Below are 17,650 nucleotides of genomic sequence, written 5' to 3' on the forward strand. Positions count from 1 at the left end.
GGGCATCGATCGAGCCTGCAGGACCCTGAAATCCCTGCAAAGAGCGCGTCTCGAGTTTCCGCGCGGATTAACTTTCGGAAGCGGAAGTCTGCTTTAGGAAATTACGGTCACGCGAACCAAAAGGACTCGAACGTTCACGCGATGATCGATACGCGCCCTGTCCTTCGCCGATTAAAATGCATCGAGATCTTGTTTTGCAAGGACATCTGATAAGATGTGTCCTGCAGTGTACACTTACGATTATACGAGATATATCTTCATCTGCATAATGATGCTCGCCTGCGATATCAATTTAATTTCCCCGAGAATAATTATATTGGCATACTTTAGGGCGGGAGCAATCCAATTTTTCGCAATTGGCTTCACGCACACGTGGGAAATATTAGTACGTGAAATTTGTATCCGATGTAAAAGAGCAGCCAAGAGTCCTGCGTTTCTTTGATGATAGCGGGATCGCGCAAAATTTAATACCGGTGCGGCGAAGCCAGCGGAGGCGGCAAAGGAGCACTCGCGATTCGCGAGTATACCGCATACGTTTCCCCATCTTGGCAGCGAGCAATTCGCTAATACATTTCTCGAGGTATCATCTGCCATGTATTAAGTGGGTATGAGCTTTTGCGCGTCTCTCGGAGCTACTTTCCGTTTGAGATCAAAGTGGATACGTCATACGTCTGTCTACTCTCCCTTTCTCTCGCTCTCTTCTCTTTTTCGCGTGTTCTTTCGCGCGAAAAGTAATGAAAAATTATCTTCTGTATTAACCTTTTCGCACCTAATGAGACATGTATTTTATAAAAAAAAACAAATGGACAAATATTCTTTAAAATGTATATAATTATATTCATAAAAATATAGACGATAAAAATCTTGAAAATATTTATAATTAAGAGGTTTAGAATCTTGTATGTGTGTGTGTGTAATACATTTACTTATACACAAACATACATACAATCGAGTGGAAAATTTCAATATTAAATTGACGCAAAGATAATTAAATTATTAACAATGAAAAATTACCGTAGCACATTGCATCTGATAATAATAGCAATTCAGATTTTAAATTATTAAAGACATTAATGTAATAAAAATGTAATGAAATATTAATAATTAAATACAAATAAAAATAATAATTATATATAAACAATTCATATAACAAATTAAGCTTCTAGAGTTTTACATTATTTATATTAAACATTGTTTATAATTACAAGCAAAGCGATAAAATTGATTCAACTAAAGTTATATATTTTTATCAAAAGAGTGTGCAGGTACGCTTTGACAAATAATACTAATAATCTTGTCGTTGATAAGAAAAACATTGTAAAGATAAATGCATAATCACAGTTCTAGTGTCATCGTACGACATTGTATGTCAGAGATGACAAAATGTACAATTATTCAGAAACCAATTATTGAAATGTTTTTAGTACCTCAAGTTTTTCTTTTATCGCAGATATTTTAAAATGTGCTTTTAATGTGACAGCTAAAACGAAATAAAGGACAAGATAAATTCAAGTCAAGATTATGTGCTTCAATTTTATGAAATAGAGAAATAATAAATATTTGTGTAATTGTTTCATAAAATTAAAGCAGATTATTTCCGCAGATAAAATTATTACGTAAACTAATGAACAAACTAATTTTAGTGCAGGGAAGCCTTTATATTTCCAAATTTTTAATTTATTCTAATCAATATTTACAAAGTAAATAAATAACTAGATATAAAATCCAATAAAATCTCTAAATTATAATGTGCGAGACTCGTTCAAATCATTATAGTCAATTAACGATGTAAACGATATTAATCTTTAGCTTTAATCTCGTATCACTCATCACTATATCACAGCTTTACAAACAAGCTCATAAACTGTAGATAAATTGTACTTTTTAATATCGATAAAAATCATTTTCTCTTTGTTAACATCGTCAAACATACCTTTCAGTGTGCCAACAAATCTTGGCTTTAAGATGAAAACGCAATCGATAGCAGCGCAGAGAAAATGGAAACCGCCATGATATTCATCATCGGCAATTTGGTTTGCGCGTTACCACCAAAAACAATTTCGTTATTTTTGTGCTGTTCCATTATTACTACATTTTTGTTCTCTATTATCCAGTATATATAGTGAAAGATATCCGCGTATACGCCAGGAAGCCGTGGAAGCGCACAACCCTTGCCAACGGAAACTATACCGGTTAGAACGCCATTGCAAATCATACCACCGCCAGAATCACCCTGGTGGATTCGAAAAAGAAAAGTATAATTAGTAACAACAATTAAAAAATTATATAACACACAAATACAAATAGATGAGAGAGAGAGACCTACTTGGCAAGCATCTTTTCCTCCTTCCAGCCAGCCGGCGCACATCATCCCTTCTGGCAAATCCGTTTCATTGACGAGTAGTTCACGACATTCCTGTGTTGATCGAGTGAGTAGCTCGACGTACATCAAATCGTTGGACACCGTCCGGTTATTCTGAAATATTCGAAACCGAGGTGTTCCAGCTCGAACCGAAATTTCCTGTAGTCAAAGGATCTCACCGCTGTACTACTCACTTCCGATGGGTAACCCCATCCTGATACCTGGCAGACTGTGTATGGTTCAAAAGGCTTCGCTGGTAATATAGCGCTATGAAGTTCGGAAGTGAATTTAAAGGGCACCGACAGCTGCAGAAGAGCCAAACGTGAATTAGATTTGCCTTAAAAATCACGAATAACAGTGAATAACAGCCGGTTTGCAGACCGATGAAATATAATCGCGAGACGTACTTTCAAAATGGCAATATCGTTCTGGTAAGTCTTAGTATTGAACTCCGGATGAACTTTAATTTTTTCCACCCCTCTTTCCTGTCTCGTCAAACTGTTTTCATCCAGCTTCAGTATTCCTCCGACCAGCACAATCGTCCATGATTGTATAACAATTCCATTCCTGCGCAATTAATTTCACTAATTTCTTACTTGACCGTTGTTTCAAATATGAGAATAATTTTCAACAACTAGCAGATATAGATTAATGAGATCGACTGATGTGACTTGTCGCAAAACAACAATATCGTAGAAATTATAGATGTAGAGATAACAGTTTTATCCACGAATAACTTTTGGCTTACATAAAGACGCAGTGTGCCGCGGTAAGAACTAGATTAGAACTAATGATATTTCCACCACAGAAATGTTGGTTGGACCAGGAGCGCCTGAGAGACACCTAAAAAAAAGCGTTTCTCAGATTCGCATTAAATGGAAGTATAAATGTTACCTGATGAGGAAACTGCGCAGACTTAGCCTTCGTTCCGTTGACTATGCGGCCAATTAAACCGAATTTCGTCAGATCCAATTCTTTCAACCCGTCAGGAACTTCCTTTGGCGAGCCTGAAAGCACATTATTATTATTGTTGACCGTGCATATTGTATTATATTATCGTGAAATAAAATCTAAATTGCACGACACAAAAGCGATTTATTGATACAACGAAATTTATAACAATACTGAATTATTGCAACGATGAATTAGTTAACGCGTTATTCGCCACGGGCACAAAAACTATATTCCAGACTATACGGTTGGCGGTAATTATCGGTGAGTTAAATGAAAAATTAATTAACCGTCGCAATTTTATTCAAGCGCGACTAACGTCCTATCAAAACTCCGCTCTCGTTGCGAGCACGTTCTGCACGTATTTCGATTTAATTATGCATATTAATATACCGGGCGAAATTGCTCGCCTACCCGGCCAGAATCTCTCTGGTTTTATAAACAAACAGGAATAATCAGAAATGAGTACACAGTATTTTTTTGCATTTCACAAAATTCGTATGGTCGACGCGGAAACTTTTTCGAACTTACTAAACGCTAAAGATGAAAATATGAAAAACATCGATAGATGTAATGTAATCCACATTGTGTTCTTGCGAAGTTCTTAAACTAAAATCGAAAAACAATGTCTTCCACAGCAAGCGTCTTCTCACAGTGAACACAGACCTTTCTTATCTGCCGCGGTATATGGTTATCGGTTTTATCAGTAATATGTTATCGGCTCTAAAAAAGATTATCATTTAGAAGAGAAACATAAGCGACATGTAACAAAACAAAGTTCGGTTTAAGATGTTGTGATTTTTGCAGAATTATATACGGAGAAATTTTTATCAAAAATGACTATGTACGGCAGTAGCCGCGGTCCATGAAGGAATTATCAAAATTTTTACTACGTTTTTCACTTGTGAAACATAGCAAAAATTTTTGGTCCGGGCTTTATGGTTCGCGATTACTGCCGTACATAACTTTTGATATAAAACTTTCTCTGTGTGTAAGATTATATCAGTGGTGATACCATTGGTAATAGATAATGGAGACCAATGTTCAATAATTTTTTTAATGGTCACAACAGAACATATTTATCAACAAAAGAGAGAATAAGAAGAATGAATAGAGAAAATTAAAGCAAGTGCATGAAATAAAGTCTTATTCACTACAACTTAACTGTTTAACGATGACTATGCTTCGGAAATTCGCAAATTCAATCTGTGTGCAAAAGTCCCTTTTTGCAGATTTATACAAATTTATACTTTTAGACAAAAGTCCTTCTTTGCCAAAATATTCTTAATCGTTTTGAGATCGCGGCGGCGAAGTCGCTCTTACACGCAGATTACTCACTCAAAAACACAATAACTGTACCGCTCTAGCTTCCAGCGCCAAAAAGTCTCGTGGCCACGCTGTGCTCTCTTATATACTAAAGCTTCGAAGCTACTCGAAAGTTCTGGAAGCTTCTATATTATGCTTTATTTTCGCAGAATCACAGAATTAATTTGCGATTGTTAAATCAAACACTTTACTTATCTCTAGGTACTTATCTCTAGGTACTTATCTCTAGGTACGTAAGAAATACGTAAGAAAACCTACTTCACTCGAGTATATTTTATCTCTTAATCCAATGTATGATTGTTTTCCAATTATTGCAGTTGGTAATGTATAATAAAGTTTCTTTCCATTTTCAGTATGATTTTTGTTCTATTTTCAGTACAATATGTTTCTTCATTATATCTGCTAATTAATGTAATCGTGAAGTTTCTGCAACAGATTTCTGAAGTAAAACATCAAAAATTGTAATGATTATTCTTGTTAATCATATTTTTGTAAATTCTATTACAAAATTCGTTTTTTTTTTCAATAATTTTTTACTTGCCAATTTTTCTTTCTTGCTTCAAATTTTCTCCAAATAAAGTTTAAAAAAAATTAATAATATCAGTCATAAAAATAAAACAGTATCGCAATATGTGTAAAATTGTGATACCACGAATCGAATTCAAATAATATTCGACGTCGAATGATCAGTATAGAAGTCACAGAGCTATAAGCGTGACAATTTTTCTCAATGAAATTATGGATATATGGAAGTCAAATAGGATATATGAAAACGTCCTGGAATTGGCAGAATTTTTGAATTCCACCCTGAGCCGGACCATACAGGGAGATATCGAGCGCCGACAAGAACGATCCGGGGATAATGAAATTCCGAAACGAAGGCTATTTCCGGTGGCCAAGTATAGCGGTCGAATGCGAGATATTTGCCCAAGACTACGCTAAACTGCGAGTCGTGTGAGTATTCAATATGCAAAATGGTAGGTGACTGTGCTATCATGATCGGCTCAACATAACTTAGTAGAATGAACATCGTTGTTCCTGATGACGGTGGAACGGCAGTTATCAAAAATCAGACGAGAAAAAGAACGAAATAAGAATTTTAAAAAGCAATATTTAACCAAAAAGTTACAAGGGCAGAAGAGAATCGGTAATAATTGAAGACATTGTTTTTTTTGGATGCTAAGCTTGATGAATGTATTTAATAATAATATTATTTATTTTATTTTAATTAGCACACAAAAAGGTCTTTTCAAACAATTTTATTCGAAAACATTATAAAGAGATAAGTATCGTTAAGATAAGTATAGAAGTAAAGATAAGTATAGAAAATTGGGTATATCGCACACCCGCAAAAAAAGTGACAAAGTCGAAATTTTTCGAATTTTGTTTTATGCGGATTGTATTCTAAATATATCGGCCTTCATTCAGGAAATCCTTTAATTAGGAAAAGTGATAGAAATTGAATTCAAATACTTTCCGCGTGAGTCCGCTAGATTTAATATTGCCGTAAATAATTCATTTAAAAATTATTGTTTAATCAAGCCATGTGACATGTAAAATTTTTTTAAAAATCAAGCTTGCTTCAGACGATTTATAATTTGCGATAACAAAATTTGAGATAAAAACGAATTTATAATATTGTTATTACGTTATTATTAATTCATATTATTATTAATTGGAACGTTGAAACGTTATTAATAATTCGTTCTTCTCTCCTAAAGAATTTTTTACTTTGCACTTTGTTTACGTCACTTTTTTTCGCTGGTGCGATATCGCACCAGCAAATCGAGATTAAAAAATAACGCTTATTTCTTATGTAACAAGTATCTCGTAATAAACTCGACGGTAGTCGACTCGACGGTAGTCGACGGGCGCCGTCAGTGTTTCTCGTATCGGGGCGTTCTGCATCATTAATAAGAGACTAATCTCTTATTATCTGTAGTGTGTAAATATTGTACAAAAACTGTATATTGGACACCGCGAGGCACAGTGAAAATAAATTGTGCGCATTACATGCGAAACAAATGAAACGACCATCCGGTAATCGGCATCCATCATCCCAATGTGCGGTCTCTATCCGACGAATTTACGCTGATAGGGCGAAGCCCCGTCACTCTCTATAATACATATTATTTAATAGGAAACGTTATTGTTAATTCTTCTGAAGAATTTGATATTTATAACTTTGCACTTTATTTGCGTCACTTTTCTTGCGGATGTGCGATATCAATGTGGAAAAACAACGAAATTCAGAAGATAACGATTATCTCTTATAAAAAATACGTCTTATCCTGAGACCTTCATAAAGAAAGTATCTTTAAAAGATAAGTATTATTAACATACGCAAAAGGCACAGAAGTACGCAGATTTTTTATTTGAATTTTGAACTTGAATAAAGATGTAGCAAATATACAAAATATGTCTATTCACAATATTCTGAATTCTGTGAATGACGAAATATCTTCAGAGAGATAACGAGAGATTCAAATTCACATATACGACAGAGAGAGAGAGAGAGAGAGAGAGAGAGAGAAGGGGAGGAGAGAGAGAGAGACTGCCAAAGGGTTTGGCAAGTGGGACAGAGTGTATAGGGCTGATAGGAGGCGCCATTACCCATCCCCGTATTAAACCAACCCCGCGTACAGCAACACACAACCCCTGTGTACAATCTCCGCGTGCCCAACAGACCCATCGAGGAGCCCCGGGGCGTTGTCTACCGCAGAATCGCGTTCGATCGGCTCTCTCCTCTCGAAAGCTGCCGCGATCGTGAGCGTACATTCGCCCGTACGTACCGAATGTACCGTTCGGTTTAATACCGGCACGAGAGAGGGTTAGTAGCCGGCGAGCTAACAGCGGCCGACAAGCTCGTAATTTAGTCCTCCGCCGCGCGCCGCAGATAGTAGGTGCAAACGAACCCTTCTTTTTCGCCGCCGCCCGGTGGTACGATACGTACGAACACGTCACGAGCGGCAAATCAGATTTATCTGCGGGCGTATTTGGCCGGCCGTGCGGCCACGAGAGGCAGCGCGGCAACAATACGAAATCCGCGCGCGTAGAGACCGGATGATAATATCCCGAGTGAAAAGGGGCGCGGATATTCCTCTCCCCTTCCCTCCCCCCTTCCTTCCCCCCCCTCCCTTACAGGTATGCGCGTAGGTATGCTTTTGATGTATCGATACTTTATCGCAATCACGGATAATTAGTAACGCATCAGAGAGAGAATGGGAAGATAAATAAATAGCCCGTCGGGCTGATTGCATCCCAGACATCATCCCGTGCTTGCTGCAGAATTATTGCGCTCGCCGTACTCTCGTGCATCGCGATATGATCTATCGTGCGCTCCAAAAGGAACCTGGCGGGTGCGTGACTCGAGGAATATTATCGTGTACGAGCAGTTTTTGTATGTGGAAAGGTGTGACTATTCGCTCTCATAAGCTGGCCACGCGCCAAGACTTAAACGGGAAACAATTGTTAAATAAGCTTCTTGTTATATCAATAGGCGTTCATTTATTTTATTCGCATTATTGTGAAGTAACGTTGAATGCTTGATTTTTTTCAGCAACATTCGTATATTTCCACGCACGAATTAGACCGATCGGGTTTTCCATTCGAGATCGCTTTCGTGGCCCAGCAGATTTTCTACCTGAACTCGCTCTCACAGTCTGGCAGATTAATTCTGAAACGCTCTGCGTGCGGGAGTAATGCGAGCGTGTAAGCGCGCGTGTACAGTGCGCGTGTAAGAGGCGTGGGCTGCGGCGGTATCGAAACAAACCGGCGTGCTCCGCGAGCAAAATTTAAAATCCCGTTCTTTCACGGCTCATTTCCGAAACGGCATTTCATTTCTCTCTCCTATTCACTCTCGCGCCGCTTTACTCCGGCGCAGCCTCTCTTGACTACTCCTTCGATCGCCCACTCCCTCCTTCTCCTCCTCCATCACTTGATCTCTCTCCTTCTCCTCTCCCTTTCTCTCTCTCTTTCTCCCTCCCCCCCTCCCCCCTTCTCCACCCCCCGGCTTTCCTTCTGGGTCGAAACGTGCCACCTCTTCTTCGCTTCTTCCAGCCGCGCCGTGGAATCATTCTCGATGGAACCGTGGATAATGTTTATGGTACGTAATGATAAGGAATGCTACCTGCGACCGATGGTCACGGCGCGGCGGCGCTGTATTTCTCGGCTATTATTTAGTCACGGAAAGCGGGCGCGATTTTGCATAGCCGGTATTGCCGGTATATTCGCTTCGACGACGCCGCAGTCATCGATTCTCGTTTGCATCCCGATCACATTCATTACTAATTTATCGTGCTGCTTATTGCGATTTTGACATCCCGCCAGCGATTTATCGCTAAACGCACGAATTCATTCCGACGCCTACCGATTTTCTGCAACGCTAAGCCGCGCAATCATTTGCCGATCGCGCACCGAGATTATCAGGATTTTTGCAACACGCATCTCTCTTTACGTATCTCACAATAACTTTTTTAAGGTAGATTAATGAATATATATTTTGAGCACCTCAAATACTATGTTAAGTCGCATTTTTCGAAAATTGAGTTATCACAAGACTCTATACTCTAATTTTTGCCTAATGGCAAACAGTTTAAAGTCCTGATGGCCGTTCAATGAACAATGATAAAAGTAATAATGAAGAACTAGTTGGAGTAAAACTTAGACGGGATTAAAAATGATTTGGCAGTAAGAAAAATTATGTTTATGTGACTTGACACACTCTGCCTCTGACGTGCTCATTTTATATTGCCATGCAAATTTTCATTTGATATTTTAACTGCAATTAATTGCGAAAAGAAAAGATATATATATATACACTCGCGTAATACATCAGAATGCACTTCTAGCCGCCAGGCAAAGACGACCTTGGCGAAGTAGCGAATTCACGGTTCTATTCATTCGCTCCCTTCTAGAAGCACCGTTCCGCGTCACGGAAAGAGCAGGAAGGTAACCTTGACTGCAATGCAGCCAGTTAAAGGGCCGTTCAAGGTCTACCAGACGGTAGAGCCGAGTCTATCGTCTGGTCGCCACGCTGCGCCAAATGGAGACGCCCCGGCGGTGAACGAAGAAGCCTTTTCCAATTTCACGCGAACGCGGATCGCACCGCGCGTTCTATACTCGGAAAATTACACAGTCTGCTACTGAGAAATGCCAGACTACATGGCGTGTCACGAATGTGCCGCTTGCACTTCGCAATGGTCTGCGAAACGGGAAGATATACGAGTGGCATTAATAGAGATTCTTGAATAGCGCCACGCAAGCAGCTCGCAATTCAAATGGGCATTTAAGGAGGGTCGCGCTTAAATCAAGTGCATCATTACACATTCATTCTACTTACTTACCTGTACTTCCTTCTCAAAGAACATAATAGTTTGCAGAAGAGATGAAATCCATAGAGTTCCAAATTAATAAGATGTCACAGGGCGGACTAGTCGTATTTCTTTAGAAAATGCAATATTAAGGATGCTTTATAAAACAGAGAGACGGCAGGATATCTTCAATGTTACGCTTATTTTTCAGTATCATGTTATAATTTAAGAACAAACAACTCGTGGATTAAATTTCTCGAGTAAACCGTCTTGAAAATTCGAAGGATAATCGCTGAGCCAGTAAATTATATGAAAAACGATCGAAATCGGATCGACTGCAACATTATAATCACGAAGGGCTCATGAAATTTTTACGCCGCACATATTTCACGTAGATCATTGATATTACTCGTCCTGGCAGTTCCTTTTAAATTCATGCCTAATAAATATATCGCTGGCTACGCAAACTGAAACGAATACGCGGCACGAATAAGAAAACGCCGGCTCCAATGGCGCCTTACACTCCAAAGTTAACTCTCTCGTACAATATTCGCGCGTCTCCTTCGACCTTAACCCTCGGCCCGAAGTGGTGAATTTTTTATACGATTTACCATTTCCATCTGCGCGCGAGGCAGCCGCGCTTGCGTTGCCATCTCGGCTCGTTCTCGAACGCCTCCTCGAAGCTTTTCTCGGTCGGCGCGAGTGCGAGTGACGTCTACTCGAGCGCGGCGGCGGGCACGGTCGAAGTGGCTCTTTTTTTTCTCTTTCACAGGCCGAAATTGGGTTGCGCGCCTTTCCCTAGGCTTCTCGCGGCGAAGTGGCCCACGCACGTCACTTCGAAGAAAATTATGTCAAGTCGTCGTTGTCGGCGCCATTAACGATCGAGCGCTTCTCCGCTCTTCCTCCTCCTCTTTCTTCTCCGCCTCTTAATGGCGAAGACGAGCATTTCATGGTTCACCCGAACTGCACTTCGCTGTGAATCACCGTCCTTGACGTGCGAGCGAAAATAACGCTTACACACTCGTCGAAATCGGCCGTCGTCGGGGGGAAAAAAGATGAAGTTTACCGTCGACGATACGCCGAAGATAATATTCCAATTAGAATATCTCGGATATCTCCGTCGTGGAATTCTCATTACCTCGAGCACCCCGCCGGCGCGTATAATTTCAGGATAGCGGGAGAGCGCGATCTCGTTGACGCAGCATCCAGACGTTCTGCGTAGGTCTTAGCGGGCGTAAAGGGCACAGAGTCAACGCACGGGAGTTAATCTACAAGAGATATTTTCTAACATCGACCAACCTGAGTGGCATAATTATTGCGACAGTTTTAATATGAATGTACGCTTTCATTTATTGCAGCATTCAATATACAGCTTTAATTGTTACTATTCTCCTTCAGTTTTATAAGAAGAAAGTTTTAGAACCCATAGTTCGCGTCGTAACGGAACTTCAGGACTTGAGAGATCCCGTATAAGGATAATTATTATCTGAAAAGATATTAGCAATTACCGTTGGTTATACTATTATGTGACCGTTTCACGATATGTACGCGTAAAAAATCGGTTCCGGATTCTCTTACGGCAAACCTTGAAATGTTCAACGAATTAATCGCGCGTTTGGTCCGCGTCCCGTTAACGGCAAGCGTTTCTTGCGGCGTAACACCTTTAACCCTTTCGCTAGTAAATTATCCGCAATATTTATGCTTAGCATTTCTCGCGTTTGCATTTTTTTGTAGATGTATCTTAAAATTGCATATTTAATTTCGCACATTATGTAGCTAATTACACGGTTAAACGTGTATTCTATCGCAAGAATGGCGGAATAAATCTTGACAGAGGAGACGTTCGAGCAGGCCTCAAAGTCACGGTTATTTTATTCGAACATATATAATGCAACGATATAGCATCCGTCTTGTTGCATACGCATGCATCATTATTAATTGATTATAATCTTTCTCAAACGTATTCAATAATAAGCGACGCTCACTATTTATTAGCAGCAAATATTTTATGGATCTGGCATAAAAATTCTAAATTATATATCCATAATAATGCGATAGAGATAAAATCCGTAATTGTAAAAAATAATCGTTGTTTCCCCGCAAGCAAGAGACTCGAGTCTACGCAAGCCGTGTATTATTTTCTTTCAATTTCAAAGTAAGTAATTTCAATTAATTAAAAATATGATTTAAAACCGAGACTATTAAAGAAATAAGAATAGAATATTTAACGTATCATCAGCGTCAATGCTTTCGACTCAATGCTTTTTTGTGAGCTAGATATTTTTCACCGTTCACAGCTGAGCGAACCGAGACGTGTGGTTGGCCTCCATGAGAGCGTGCAACGCTCGTGCATCGAGCCGTATTCGCCTGCAGCCATCGCAGCGCAGTCGTGCTCTTCGTGTTACATAACCGGGAGCCTGTGCAGCCGTGACCTCGATCCCAGTCGGTGACTTCGTCTTCGACCACGGCCGGTTTTGCGCACGTCCGTGCCCCTTGCCAGCGGCGCGCTCTCCTCCTCCCATCGCCGCGCCATCGCCGCAAGGACCAGACGCCTCGAGTCGAAACCTCCCACAGACAAAACAATCACCTTCCACGACGACCGCGACCTTTTTGCCGGCTCCCGCGCAGTCGTCGTACCTCTGCGATACCACCGTCTCTTGCGCAAGAGGCCCGAGGAGCGAAATTCACCCGAGGATTTCCATTTCGCGACGCTTACGTCATCGTTTCTTGCGCACGCCTCCAAATACCCGAGTTGCAAATCGAAGAAACGCCGCAGACACTTTCTGAGATTATTTATCTCGGAGGTCGAGGAAAGTGCGCTTAAAAGAGGATCCTTGTAAACGAAACGGGCGATGTAATCCTCATATTTGCAAGGTAAATGTCGCGTCGTAATGTTGCCCCGGCAGTCTACAGCCGTTTGAACAAAGTGGTTTTCATTGAATTCAGAAGGAGCGCATATATATACGACGATCGGTCACGCGAATTTTTATAGAGATCCCTTTGCGAGAAGAAAGTAACGACTTGACCGGATACCGCCGTTTTTACAACAAATTCTCCGCGAGATGCATGACGTGCCTCGCGACCGTAAGTGTCTATATGGCAATCGTTTCTTCTTTGTCGATCGGCGTAATATTCGACGTGGGTGCGTGCACGGGCAATCTTCTTGATGATGCGTGTCTAAGACGGAAATATCATGATCGCAATATCAATAATTGCAGGCGCCAGCGCTTATAAAAGGATTTCTTTTATATTGAAACCCATAATAGCAATATGTTACACTGGCGCAATATTACTGACGTCTCGCACTCTTTCGATAGCGTGTCTTTGCAAGAACAAGAATTTACAAAAAGCGAAAGAGGAAAACAATAAAGTTTTATTTATATTAACGCTATTTAACGTCAAATATCGTTATTATATCGTTATCGAAATTTGCGTATTTCGCGCAATGCAAATTTAACTTTTAAAGATTATCTTTGTATTTTTTCATATATAAAAGTCGATATTAATAATGTACATAGTGAGAAAAGATGTCATCCTCCTGTCCATCTGCAAGGTAGTTTTTGTCCACTTTTTTATAGCTGAAAGTGATTCTTCCACGCGGACCTCAATTCCCGTCTCTTCTCGTACTAATTCAACGTTTCAACCTCCTCGAACATAAGCGACATTGTTTCTCCCGTTTTTACGTGCGGCCGAAAGCTTCGCTTTGTCGCGCGACGGAAACGCCGCTTGCCTTCCCTCCGATATTTCCCCAACTTTCTTCGACGTCGCCACAGAAAAACCTATCCCCCGTCTATAGTCTATATATGTCTGGCATGTCGCGGGTTATTGTAGATAATTCATCAGTGTCGCGTGGGATGAACGACATGCGAACGTATTTCCCAATTGAATAGCCGCCGGCTCTCTCAAATCCGCGATGCATTGACGCACGAAACTGACGGAGCGGACAAAACGTGCAAAATAAACGCGAAATTGTTTCGCATCGATGAGTGAAAATCAGAAATACATTTTCTCATTTTTCGACATCGTCGTTCCGATCAATTTTGTTTTTTTTTTCTGCTTTGATTTTTAAAATGTAATGATATATATTCAAAGAAAAAAGGAAAATAAACAAACATCAAACAAATAAATGTAACTTTAGTAGCAAATATTATTAAATTTATGTAATATATACATATATATTAAATTTCTAATTTTCTTACAGTTAACATAATAACTTCAAAAAATTAGCTTTACCGAATCAGGCACCGTTATTGAAAGCAGACAAGCATTTTGGGGAATTACCGATAAGAACTCGAGTATATGACAAAATATGAGCACGTATCTCTCCCCATTTCGGAAACGTACACCAGATGCCCACAAATATCCGTCCAGACGCAGTTTCCTTTATGCGAGATACGCCGAGGATAGCCGAGGTACGGTATAGCGATACTGCTTATTGTCCCTGCATTATGCCATAATAGAATCACTTTGTTATGGCAGGGCGATTACCTCACATGTGTGTTGGTGAAGCACATATATGTGCTCCTAATACGACGGTATGTATCCTCGGATTCTCCTGCTTCGTAACTCCGATTGCAGATAGATATGATCTGTCCAAATAATATCCGTGTTTGTCAGATAGCTAATCTATAATCTACGACATGTTTCCTTGTGTTTCACTTTCAGCTACCGAGAAGCGACGCAATAATAAGTGTAATTAAGATTTTATTTATCTTAACGCTCTTTGTTTTTTTAATTATTTCCAATTATGTAGAATTTTTTATAAAAATTCTTCTCTCGCTCATTAAACGTCGCAGCCGAAATAATTGTGGAAAATTATTAAGCATTACAAGTTATGCACGAAGAATTCATGTTACAAAGTTCTTTCCGCGCTTAAATTAAGAAATGCAAATTAATATGATGATACTTAGCTTGGAATTAAACGACACCGTGTCGCGTTTCATCGTACAAGAATTTAATTGCACACTTCGCCACGACCAGAGCTGTAAATGAAATGATGAATAAGATATGCGATAGCGGGGCGAAAGTACCGAAGCGAGAATTTTGCACACCGGTTGCAGGTGCATCCGCACCGAAATGGCATCAAAGATCTTATCTCTATAGATCACATCGCGCACAGCGACAGGCCGACGTGTACAGCAACAAAGAGGAGAAAGTCCGTCGGCCAGGGGTGAACGAACGGGGACCGCAAGCCAGCCGAATCGAAAATGGCATCGCGCGCCGCATTTTCGAAAGCTCTTAGCCCTGTAATTAGTCACGCAACGACTGCAACGCAAATATATGTACATGCGGCGGTCATCAGAAATAATTACGATTGCCGATCTTTTTGCTGATGATGCGCCTCCCCTTTTTTCTCAAGCCTCTTTCTCACTCTCTCTGCGAAGGAACTCTCCTCATAAATTCTTAAACGATTTACGGATCGATATCTCGGCGAACGAAATATAAGTCTAATTTTTAACAAGACGCCGCACGTCAGAAACATTCTCTGCCGAGAACATCAATAAGCAGTGGAACATGCATCATAGTATTTGTACACATCACGCGATTTGCTGATTTTGTACCTGTCCGTTATTTTCGTGATTCTTGCGCAAAAAGTGCATAATTTGGCAGCCCGTTCCGTGCGGTTTCTCGCGGCGGAGCTCGCGTAATGCACGCCACGTGTGATGGATCTTTTTTCGTTTCGCCGGATAGTGGTCTGTGGTGCCTCGGGTTTTATCCGAAGAATCAGACTGTGACGAACGCGGGGAATTTTATCCGGTAGCACGTACGGCAACGTTTCGAACTGGTGTGGAAACGATCGTGCCATTAGCGTAATTTAATATAGTGGCGGCCCGCCCAGGAAATATGCGATACCGCTACGATAGAACACAATTATTCGCCTGATTATTATTGAACATTTTTGCCGGTGGTTATCGCTCGCCGGGCAGTAATTAGCTCGGAGCGTATCAATGGAAACAATTATAATTTTGTAATTTATTGTAATACATCGTTTGACGGAAAAAGAAAACCGCGCAATGATCACTGCGCATCGCGCAAAGTGTTGACTGTTGCTTGACAATTATTAACGATTGCTTGACGATTATTTATCAATGAAAAGATCGTGCACGTGTTAATCGATTTCTCTTCCAGCTGTAAACGATCTGTCGTCAAACCTGACACGCAGATACAGAAATGTACTCATAAATCCTCAACTATTCGTGCCACAAATGTCGATGGCTTGTAAAGCAGGTTTGTAAAGCAGTCAGACAGACTTGGCGAGTATATAATTTGCGCGTTCCACATTTATTTTATTCCTCTCATTTACAAATTGTCCTCTTTGAAATACCTTCTTGACAGCGCTCAATTATATAACGTTATGCGAATAGTTTTGTGTCAGAGTAAATTATACTCTAAATTTGATTGTAAAAAAATCGATTTATTACACCAAAGATTATCAGGTTTAAAAAAAAGCGCATAGCTTATTGCAAATCTAGACTGTCCAATAATGTCCGTGTATAATTCCTCGAGTTTCCACGCTTACGATCGTAACATCGAGTTGCACGCGCGGCGCACAACTCGTGTGGCTCGGTCGATTATGAAGAGAGCAGAAACACCTTGCACATATCCCGGGCACGTGCAACCAATTGGAACTTACGTCGTTAAAAGTCAAACGAAATAATAAGCACCTCGTTGCGTCCAGTTACACGTAGAACATAAATCGCTGTAATATCGTAAGTAGCGGTGCTGATGATGCCGCATGCATAATAGACTGGCGCAACGTGCGCATACAACAATGTGTACGAGCGAGCGAGTGTGTGCTGCGGACTCTATGAGCATTGTGTCGACGTGATAGTCGCGTTTATGCCACGGGGCGAGCGTAGCCATTAACGTCGACCACATCCAGGGTCATCCCTTTTCCCCTTGACGACAACGCGACCCACCGCCTCGTTCTCTCTCTCTCTCTCTCTCTCCCTCTCTTCGTTGCCCTCGCAGAATATCGCGAAATGCTGGACGCCCCGGCTCCTATAATGTAACATGGCCGGCCGTTCATTACGAGGCGCGCTATAGAGTCAAGAGCAGAGCATATAATTGGTAGAGAGAAGCTATGAGACGCTGAAGAGTGCGCATATTATGTGACGCGCGTGTGTAATCCCGTAAAATGCCCGTCCGGCCAAATTGACTTTGATGAAAAAATATTACAATAGACGGCGCGTCTCGTTTGACCTTGCACTTGCGAACAAAAACCGGATTCGTTAACGGCGGAATAAAATTTAAATTTCCATTTTTATCAACAAATATCATCTAATACGCGATGAAACTCTTATTAGACGATGTGGATTTCAGTCGAGAAAGAACAGCTGTAAAAAAAAACATTGTTTTTATTGTACTCGTAATTAGTTCGCGTTCGAAAAATTCGGAAAACAATTTCAATTTCAACATACGAGTAATCAAAAATTGCAAACAATTGAAGCTTTATTGCGGAACAAGGTTTTTTGACGGATGGAAATTCTTTTCCGAATTTTTCGAACGCAAAATTTGAGATCGAGGTAAAAGAGTTTCTCGCCGAAACGAACGTATCGGGTAATGCGAGTGCAATAGAGGTGACCGGTGAGATAGATCCGTCTTAATTCGCGTGAAGAACCCGCTCTCGTAGAGTTTTCGCCGGGCTTAAACCGGCGATGGGATTACTCGAGGAAAAGCTCTGGCAGAATTTATTGCC

At 40.5% G+C, this 17,650-nt stretch overlaps 1 protein-coding gene and 1 long non-coding RNA gene across 3 annotated transcripts in view; one reads left to right on the forward strand and one right to left on the reverse strand.

Annotated features, from left to right (window-relative positions):
* LOC137000135 (uncharacterized) overlaps positions 1–17,650 on the forward strand; it is a 240,351-nt gene that overhangs the window by 105,372 nt on the left and 117,329 nt on the right. The gene's annotated exons all lie outside the window — the stretch shown is intronic.
* Positions 1,180–4,445, reverse strand: LOC105675303 (trypsin-like). 2 transcript variants are annotated; one of them, XM_012372316.2, is made up of 8 exons: positions 3,845–4,445; positions 3,257–3,369; positions 3,111–3,205; positions 2,770–2,929; positions 2,557–2,667; positions 2,327–2,476; positions 1,934–2,233; positions 1,180–1,864 (listed from the first exon to the last, which is right to left on the reverse strand). In XM_012372316.2, exons 1-7 carry the CDS (start codon positions 3,897–3,899, stop codon positions 1,961–1,963), a joined length of 957 nt encoding a protein of 318 aa, XP_012227739.1. In that variant the 5' UTR covers positions 3,900–4,445; the 3' UTR covers positions 1,180–1,864; positions 1,934–1,960. The 2 variants fall into 2 exon arrangements, with proteins under 2 accessions (XP_012227739.1, XP_012227738.1); XM_012372315.2 differs by having other exon boundaries at positions 1,182–2,233; positions 3,845–4,444.

The sequence above is a fragment of the Linepithema humile genome, chromosome 5, assembly GCF_040581485.1.
Source record: "Linepithema humile isolate Giens D197 chromosome 5, Lhum_UNIL_v1.0, whole genome shotgun sequence".
In the NCBI taxonomy this organism is placed as follows: Eukaryota; Metazoa; Arthropoda; class Insecta; order Hymenoptera; family Formicidae; genus Linepithema; species Linepithema humile.